This window comes from Drosophila gunungcola (genome assembly GCF_025200985.1).
Source record: "Drosophila gunungcola strain Sukarami chromosome 2R unlocalized genomic scaffold, Dgunungcola_SK_2 000020F, whole genome shotgun sequence".
In the NCBI taxonomy this organism is placed as follows: domain Eukaryota; kingdom Metazoa; phylum Arthropoda; class Insecta; order Diptera; family Drosophilidae; genus Drosophila; species Drosophila gunungcola.
Window position 1 is genome coordinate 142950 of NW_026453174.1, and position 8144 is coordinate 151093.

The 8144-nt window shown below is 49.0% G+C and overlaps 4 protein-coding genes across 6 annotated transcripts; 2 read left to right on the forward strand and 2 right to left on the reverse strand.

The window, feature by feature from the left end:
* The first annotated feature begins 29 nt into the window (after positions 1-29).
* On the forward strand, positions 30-2400 carry LOC128256558 (5'-nucleotidase domain-containing protein 3). 2 transcript variants are annotated; one of them, XM_052987004.1, is made up of 7 exons: positions 30-360; positions 533-936; positions 1008-1303; positions 1370-1556; positions 1618-1758; positions 1818-1969; positions 2027-2400. In XM_052987004.1, exons 2-7 carry the CDS (start codon positions 688-690, stop codon positions 2229-2231), a joined length of 1230 nt encoding a protein of 409 aa, XP_052842964.1. In that variant the 5' UTR covers positions 30-360; positions 533-687; the 3' UTR covers positions 2232-2400. The 2 variants fall into 2 exon arrangements, with proteins under 2 accessions (XP_052842964.1, XP_052842963.1); XM_052987003.1 differs by having other exon boundaries at positions 33-409.
* On the reverse strand, positions 2307-5104 carry LOC128256557 (SET and MYND domain-containing protein 4). Its single transcript, XM_052987002.1, has 4 exons — positions 4272-5104; positions 3195-4215; positions 2680-3001; positions 2307-2622 (listed from the first exon to the last, which is right to left on the reverse strand). The coding sequence occupies exons 1-4, from the start codon at positions 4928-4930 to the stop codon at positions 2354-2356; spliced, it is 2271 nt and encodes a 756-aa protein (XP_052842962.1). The 5' UTR covers positions 4931-5104; the 3' UTR covers positions 2307-2353.
* A 330-nt stretch (positions 5105-5434) lies between these two features.
* Positions 5435-6956, forward strand: LOC128256575 (uroporphyrinogen decarboxylase). 2 transcript variants are annotated; one of them, XM_052987035.1, is made up of 3 exons: positions 5435-5627; positions 5684-6508; positions 6564-6956. In XM_052987035.1, exons 1-3 carry the CDS (start codon positions 5613-5615, stop codon positions 6873-6875), a joined length of 1152 nt encoding a protein of 383 aa, XP_052842995.1. In that variant the 5' UTR covers positions 5435-5612; the 3' UTR covers positions 6876-6956. The 2 variants fall into 2 exon arrangements, with proteins under 2 accessions (XP_052842995.1, XP_052842996.1); XM_052987036.1 differs by having other exon boundaries at positions 5438-5627; positions 5765-6508.
* LOC128256579 (transmembrane protein 234 homolog) lies at positions 6937-7624 on the reverse strand. Its single transcript, XM_052987042.1, has 3 exons — positions 7485-7624; positions 7118-7423; positions 6937-7060 (listed from the first exon to the last, which is right to left on the reverse strand). The coding sequence occupies exons 1-3, from the start codon at positions 7498-7500 to the stop codon at positions 6954-6956; spliced, it is 429 nt and encodes a 142-aa protein (XP_052843002.1). The 5' UTR covers positions 7501-7624; the 3' UTR covers positions 6937-6953.
* Positions 7625-8144: the final 520 nt, after the last annotated feature.

The following is an 8144-nucleotide window of genomic DNA, read 5'->3' on the forward strand; positions in this document are numbered from 1 at the left end:
ACATTGTAAGATCATCTTCAGAACCCCGGTTCGGTATTTTTTGGGGGGCTTCCACCCGGTCACACCCCACCCCATCCGCATGCAGCCACCCACTCCGCCCCCACTTGGTGTACATAACAAACGGGCTTAATTGGCAATTGACCAGCGAGTTAAATGTGCGCGGCAGGCAGTCCCATATTCAGTGTGCTCCTCCGGCAGAATGTGTTCCTGCGGGGTGGTGGTGTCCCCCGGAACTGGGCCTCCATCTTGTCCCCGTCCCCTTGCAAATCGATTCGAAATCGATCCGAATCCCGCGCTTTCTCGTCGGACGCTGGGGCTTCCGCTCCAGCTGGTCCCGCGGAGATCTCGCACCCGAAAACAGTGAGTGATTTCCAAAAGCTTCACGAAGCCACCAAAAAGAAGTTCCAATGTAAGCCTCAACCACTCGCAGGCATATGCATATGCGTAGTATGTGCACGATCTAAAAATACCCATCCGCAGAGTGGTCCCATTAGTAACACCCTCGTTTCCCCCAATCACTTGACATTTGCAGCCAAGAAGCTGCCCTCAGACGTGCATCCGGATGCGGTGTTCGCCTGCAATGAGCTGGATCTCAGCGAGGTGCAGGTCTACGGATTCGACTACGACTATACGCTGGCCTGCTACAAGCCGATCCTGGAGGACCTGCTGTACAATCTGGCGCGGGAGATGCTGGTGAAGAGGTTCCGCTATCCGGAGGACATCCTGGACCTGGAGTACGAGCCCAACTTTGCGGTTCGCGGCCTGCACTACGACGTGGAGAAGGGGCTGCTCGTGAAACTGGACAGCTTCCTGCAGCTGCAGCTGGGCTCCGTCTACCGCGGACGAACCAAAGTGGAGGCGGAGGAGGTGCTGAAGCTCTACCATAACCGCCTGCTGCCTATAGCCTACGTAGAGGGGCCCAACAATAGCTATAGGGTTGGTATCTTATCACCTGGCTCAGGTTTGGGTTTATCAATCACTGATTTACAATCTACCTTCCCGAGCAGCATAACACCAACTCCAAAATGGTGCAACTGGCCGACCTGTTTTCCGTACCTGAAATGTGCCTGCTGTGTAATGTGATCGAATACTTTGAGCGCAATCGCATCGACTACAATCCGGAGATCGTTTTCCATGACACCAGGACCGCCATGGGCTCCTGCCATCCCATAATGCACGGCAAGGTTATGTTGGACACCGAAAAGTACATAGAACGCAACCCGAAGCTGGTGAAGTTCCTTGAGAAGCTGCAGCAGGCGGGCAAGAATCTCTTTCTGGTCACAAATAGTCCGTATTCGTTTGTGTAAGGCCCTTCTCTAACTTTTTCCTATCGATAGGATCTTTTTAAATTGTATTATATGGCTTTTAGGAACTGCGGCATGTCCTGGCTGGTGGGCTCCAACTGGCGTGATTTCTTCGATGTGGTCATTGTGCAGGCTCGCAAGCCCAAGTTCTTCACGGACGAATCTCGCCCCATAAGGCTGTTCGACGAGCGAACTCAGTCGCATCTGTGGGATCGGGTCTTCAAGCTGGAGAAGGGCAAAATCTACTACGAGGTAAGGGTTTGCTCTTCAAAAAATTGCATTATTTAGGCTTTCATTTTGGTATTCTCCTCAGGGTTCGGTGAAACAGCTTCAAGAACTCAAGGGCTGGCGCGGTCACTCTGTGCTCTATTTCGGGGATCATCCGTACAGCGACCTGGCAGATGTTACTCTGAAGCACAGCTGGCGAACAGGAGCCATCATCAGTGAGCTAGCGGTGGGTACTTAATGCTCGACTATTAGTAAATGGCTTTAAAGGGGGGTTCCTATTTACAGCATGAAATTCAAACCCTCAACCGTGAGGACTTCAAGACGAGTGCCAACTGGCTGCAAATGCTGACGCAGCTCATCGAGGAAACCCAGGACGATGAGAGCGAGGCAGCCCAGATTTGCCTAAGGGAGTGGATGGAAGAGCGCGATCAGTTGCGGTTTGTAAAGTGGCCTGCATATAGTAAACAACCCATTAATTATCTAACCTACAACAGCAACAAAACGAAGAACGTGTTCAACGAGCAGTTTGGCAGCGTTTTCCGCACTTATCACAACCCCACGTACTTCTCGAGACGCCTCTTCCGTTTCGCCGACATCTACACCAGCGACATAACGAACCTGCTCAAGTTCTCCACCACCCACACCTTCTATCCCCGACGGGGCGTTATGCCCCACGAATATGCCTCCCACTTTATCTAGAGAGAAAGTGGAAACAAACGAACGAACGCTCGTTAGCAAGCTCAGATTAGTTGTAGGTGAAAAGAAGTGCCAGTGTTGATTGCTTGTAGCTCGAAACTAGTGAATTTACTGCGTGTATATCGTTATTTACATTGTTGCTCAATAAAATCGTTGTAATAGTTCAAGAAAATCTCGCGATGCTCGCTGGCCAGATATTCCAGCTTACCTTTTAGGTGCAAAAGTTCCTTTTCGTTGCTCTGACATTTTTCCAGTGCAATAAGATCCCAGAGATGGGTCATCTGGGTGATGTATTCCATGGAGTATTCGCCACACTGGGCAGCAATGCCCTCCAGCTGTTTCCGGATAATCTCCGCCAGGTTTTCGTATTCCAACTCATCCAGTAAAGTCCCTTCTGTTTAAGAAACCATAATTGTAAGTCTGAAAACATGTTGAACAATCGAATTTATACCGTCTATTTCCACAAAGCAGGCTGTAATTAGTTCCTCCGCCAGATTTCTTTTGAGACTGTGGTAGTCCACTAGCCATTTGTCCAGATCATCGAAGGCCTTGAATAGTGTCTGTCTTTGTGTTGAGTCCGCACAGTTCTCGATGAGGTCAAGAAAGCCATTGTACCAGGCGAATTGTTGACGCTCCTTGCAAATTGTACAAATAATCGAGTTGTCTGCATTGGATGGCAGCCACCAGCTGAGATTATTCTGTTGAAGCTCGACGTCTGGCACAAATATCTGCCGGCAGTTGGGTTTTTCGCAGCGGTAACGATGGAAAGTGAGCTGGTAAAATATGGAATCAATAACAGAGTCTAGATTTCAAGGAATTTTTCTGGTTTCTATCAAATTAAAAGGCATTCACTAGAAAATGCTGTGAGTATCACACCGTATACACTAATGATTGTTTTTGTGATATTATTAGAACGTGTTTTTAATTAAGAAACTAAGAAACATAACAAACTCAACAAATACTCACATAGTCCTGATCGGGATTAGTGCGAGTACACTTGTCGCAGCTGCACTGGAATTTATAGACCTCCTTTAGGGGTTTGGATCGATGAAGCTTCAGGCTGTTTCTGCAATCCCTGGTATAACAATTGAAGATCTCCTCGCCCGCTGAGATGTCCTTTGCGGCGTAGTTAACCGCGGAACAGCCGTCGAACTTGGTTCGAATAGAGGGAGCGCAGGCATGATTGCACAGGCTCAAGTGGGGCAGATTTATGGCCGTGATCAGCTCCGAATGGGCCAGATTGTGCAACTGGCCCAGCTTGAGATGGCGCGGCCGCTGCCACATATCCGGCAGCAACAGGGCGAACTCGTTTGGCTCCAAGCCAACTGGCAGCAGGGCATCGCCCACATGACCGTTGGCCAGCAGCTGGCCGGCTGATCGGAGTATCAGTGCTGATGTAATCAGTTGCCATTCCTGAGTGCTGGCCGACGAGGAGTGGAACTGATCGAAGAAGTCGGTGTGCTCTTTCAGGTAAAGTTGGAGCAGATTGGCACACAGGATGTGGTAGACTAGCTCCGCCTGAGAAGCCTTATCCAAGTGGCTGACCATCCGCAGACTTTGCAAGTACTCTGGAGTTGTTTCCGCAGAGTCCGTGCTCTTGGCCATATCAGTGATCTTAGCCCAGACCTCCTGGGCACTGGTGCAATCCTGCAGTTTCGGCAGCATTTGGGGCATGTAAGTCAAAACCAAACGCAAGGCCAAGTGCGAAACGCCCAGCAGTTTGAGCAGATCCCTTCGATAGGCGGCGCACTCGTACATGTGGATGGCTAAGTGGGCCTCTCGACATTTCCTAGAGCAGTAGACGACCCGCTGATGGCACTTGGAGCAGGGAATGGGCGCACTCATCAAGCTGGCGGCGCACTGCTGGCAAATCAGCCTCTGCTCCAGGGGAACAAAGCAGGAGGCTCGCTCGGAGAAGATTATTTGGCCCTGGCTTATGGTCTCCTTGGCCACCATATATCGCCCACGTTGGCCGGGATCTGTGATGCTGGAAAAAATTAGGTTAGGGAATGGGCAATAGTAGGTATAAAAAGAGCAACCCACATTTCCTCTAGAGCATTGCTCTCTCCCCGATCTTGTGGCTCCTGCTCCTTGGCTTGGTTCTTAAGCAGCTGCAGTTTCTCCTTCAGGTCCTCCAGCTGCAGCAGGAAGGTGTCGTTCAGCTGCAGCAGCTCCAGACAGCCAAGATGCTTCTCCAGGGACGCAATCTGCTGCAGCTTCCAGGCGCAGTGGGCCTGCCGCATGACCACCTTGTGTCGCAGCTTCTCCGGATAGCCACAGTCCAGGGCGTTGGCGCAGTCGTCGTAGGCTTCACTGTAGAACCCGTACTCCTGCAGGGCCATTCCCCGGTTGGCAAAGGCCAGGGCCAGCTCGTCCTCGGCATCCTCCGCCTCAAAAACGGCTCCCGTGTAGAGTCTGCAGGCTTTCAGCACTCGCTCCCAGTCTTGGAAGACTGCGGATACGGATCCTCTGAATACCATGTTGCCCTCCTCTCGCAGATTCTGCGATCTCTCCGCGCACTTTTCCTGGTCATGCGGCTGCTCCAAATCCTCCAGTAGTTTTAATGTCAGCTGCTGTAACCTTTGACGCTTTTCCGCCGGCAAGGAGTCCAGGGATTTAAAGGTTTCGTACTCATCCTTAAAATCTGCATCCAAGGCTATTAGTTCGTCCTGCTGGGAGAAAACTCTGGCCAGACGATCCATTTTCGCCGGCTTTCCAAATTGTTTACAAAAATTCAAAGACGCAGTTGGTTATTTTTAGGTCCTTTCTTTTTTCTGACGCGCGAAATAGGACAATCGATAACTTTTTCAAATTTGTTATCTCTTTAGAAATATAGTGAGATTTGTGAGATTTAAAAAAAATGAAATCATGACAAATCATATAGAAACTCATTATAAACATTTAAGAAAACAGTATTTCTATCTTAAGTTGAGTTCTGTTAATTATTTTTATCCAAAGGGTCGCATACTTCCTGTCTTCCACATATGAAATTCCACATATTTTTGTTTCTTGTTTTATTCATTGTAAATATATATTTAAAGTCAAACTTAAATCCTTGTGATCCTATTACATAGCACTTGAAAAGAAAACCCTTTGAAGCATTCATTAAATAAATTCTTACTAAAAACTTGAAAGACCTTTTAAGACTAAAGTTGATTGAAACCGTTTTTTTTTTTGATCGTTCATATTAAATTGATATCGATAGGCAGTGTCGAAAACTGCGGTCCTCCCACCACCAGGTGGAACCGTAAACAAAGTGCGGCAGAACGCACACTCATGCACGATTGCAGAATTCCTCTACGAATTTCATCAAATTAGACCGGAATTTTCGGTGTTAATCGCTTAGGAAGTTTCCATCAACCCATCCGGCAGCCAATAGTCAGAATGAAAGACGCCAAGGTGAGTTCGCCGGCAGATTTAAGTGGCGCCCGCAGTTACATCATGTCGCAATGCAGTCGTTTGGACTTCGGCTGATGTGCTGGTGGCTTTTGCTCCTGCCCCAGGTGAAAACTGATCAAATCTCGCTGAGTTCGCAGCCCTTTCCCGTGCTGAAGAACGACAACCTGCTGCGGGCCGCCCGCGGAGAGGTGGTGGACCGCGTGCCCGTGTGGGTGATGCGCCAGGCCGGACGCTACCTGCCCGAGTTCCAGGAGCTGCGCAAGCAGCACGACTTCTTCACCGTCTGCCGCACCCCGGAGCTGGCCTGCGAGGTGACCATGCAGCCGCTGCGACGCTTCGACCTGGACGCCTCCATCATCTTCTCGGACATCCTGGTCATTCCGCAGGCACTGGGCCTCACCGTGGAGATGCACGCGGGCGTGGGTCCCGTCCTGCCGCAGCCCATCGTGGTGCCCGAGGACCTGAAGCGCCTGACTCCGGACGGCGCCGTGTCCCGTCTGGGCTACGTGGGCGACGCCATCACCATGATGCGCCACAAGCTAGAGGGGCGAGTGCCCCTCATCGGATTCACCGGGGCGCCCTGGACGCTCATGGGCTACATGATCGAGGGCGGCGGCAGCAAGACCATGTCCAAGGCCAAGGCTTGGCTCAACGACTATCCGGAGGACGCCAAGCTGTTCCTCAACCTGCTGACCGATGCCATTGTGGACTACCTGGAGATGCAGGTGAAGGCGGGCGCCCAAATGCTGCAAGTATTTGAGTCCTCGGCGGAGCATCTGTCCAAGGAGCAGTTTCTGCAGTGGGGGACGCCCTACTTGAAGAGAATACGCGACGAGCTGGTGGACCGGCTCACCAAGAAGGCAATCCCATTGGTTCCAATGGTGAGTCCCAGCTAAAGGTTAGTTTAGTTTATACTACATTGGAGACTATGCACAGACGCTGTTTGCCAAAGGCGCTGGACACTCGCTGAAGGAGCAGAGCGAACTGGGCTACGACGTGCTCGGACTGGACTGGACTGTGGACCCCCTGGAGGCACGCAATGTGGTGGGACCGAACATAACGCTGCAGGGCAACCTGGATCCACAGGACATGTACCGCGATCCGGAGGAGCTGCGCAACCTGACCACCGAGATGGTGCACAAGTTCGGCAAGTCGCGCTACATCGCCAATCTGGGGCACGGCATCACGCCCCAGACCCCGATTACGAGCATGGAGGTGCTGGTGGAGGCGGTGCACAAGGCGTTATAGGCTCGCTCCTAATCTTTTCCTTTAATGATGCTTTTATCGAATGCAATAAAGACAATTGGCCTTGGGTTTAGGGTAAGATCATTGGAATGCTATATTGAGTTGCTGTTGCGCCTGTTCTTGCAGGATCTTGTCGTAGATCATCAGGATGCTGCCGCAGCAGATAAGCAGGGTGCCCAGGATGATCTCTGGAAGAAGGGTGTATCAAATGAGAGGACAATTATAAGGAATTTCATGGAGCCTACTCTTTCCCGGCAGCTTTTCGCCCAGTACATAGCCGGTTATGGCTGTGAAAGCAAAACTCAGGGAATTGGCCACCGGCACCGCCATCGTAATACTGGCACTTTGGAGTGTCCACACATACAGAGCGCTCCCGCACTGGTTGAGTCCAAAGGGTATCCAATAGCGCCAGCGGGTGCCCACTGTGCGAGCCTCCTGGACGAGGTTTCTCCACTTGGAGCCCGTATCTCTGACCGACTCGATTCCCTGGCTGCCGAGGCGAATGAACGGATTGGTAACGCCCCACAGCAGGCCCACGACAAGAAGTTGAACTAAAAAAAATTTAAGAGATCGAATATATAATATTAAAAACGCTTATTTTTGAGTATTTACCAGCAGCCTCAAGCATTCTTATTGTTTACATCTGATCAGCTGTTTTCTTTAAACCCCACAAATAATAATGGACAAATTTAGTGAAAGAATTCCCTCAACTGATTTTTAGCGAGATTATTTATTTATTAATTGCTGAAGCCCTGAAAATTCAACAAATATGTTTAGCTATTGATGGAACAACCCAAATTTGTATCAGTTAAAATTTCAAACCGAATTTTATATCTAAAAACATGTTTCTATGTAAAATTCTTTGGTACTTACTGTTTTTAACTTTTAGTAGACTACAAAGAAGTATAACTGAGCTTTTAGATTATAATTTGATTTGATAGTAAAACAAGTGTGCTGCGATGCCTGGCTTTTCAATAAAAAAGAGGTTGTTGAATTGCTAACATATTTAATGGCCGAATTAGTGGTATCCCTTCAACATGTTGCCATTTTAATGTCCATAAGCAGTTTAAAAAAAAATATATATATTTCATAACTTGAGTTTCTTTATTTGTGTTTTCTATATTTAGGTGTCTAAAAGTCAATTTGAAAATGGTTAAAAGGTAATCACTTGACAAATTCCTAAAACATTTATTTTTTAATCTATTAAACAAAACGAAAACAAATTTTGAAATTTGAAAACAGCGAAAAGTGTGACCGTTCCGCGCAAACATA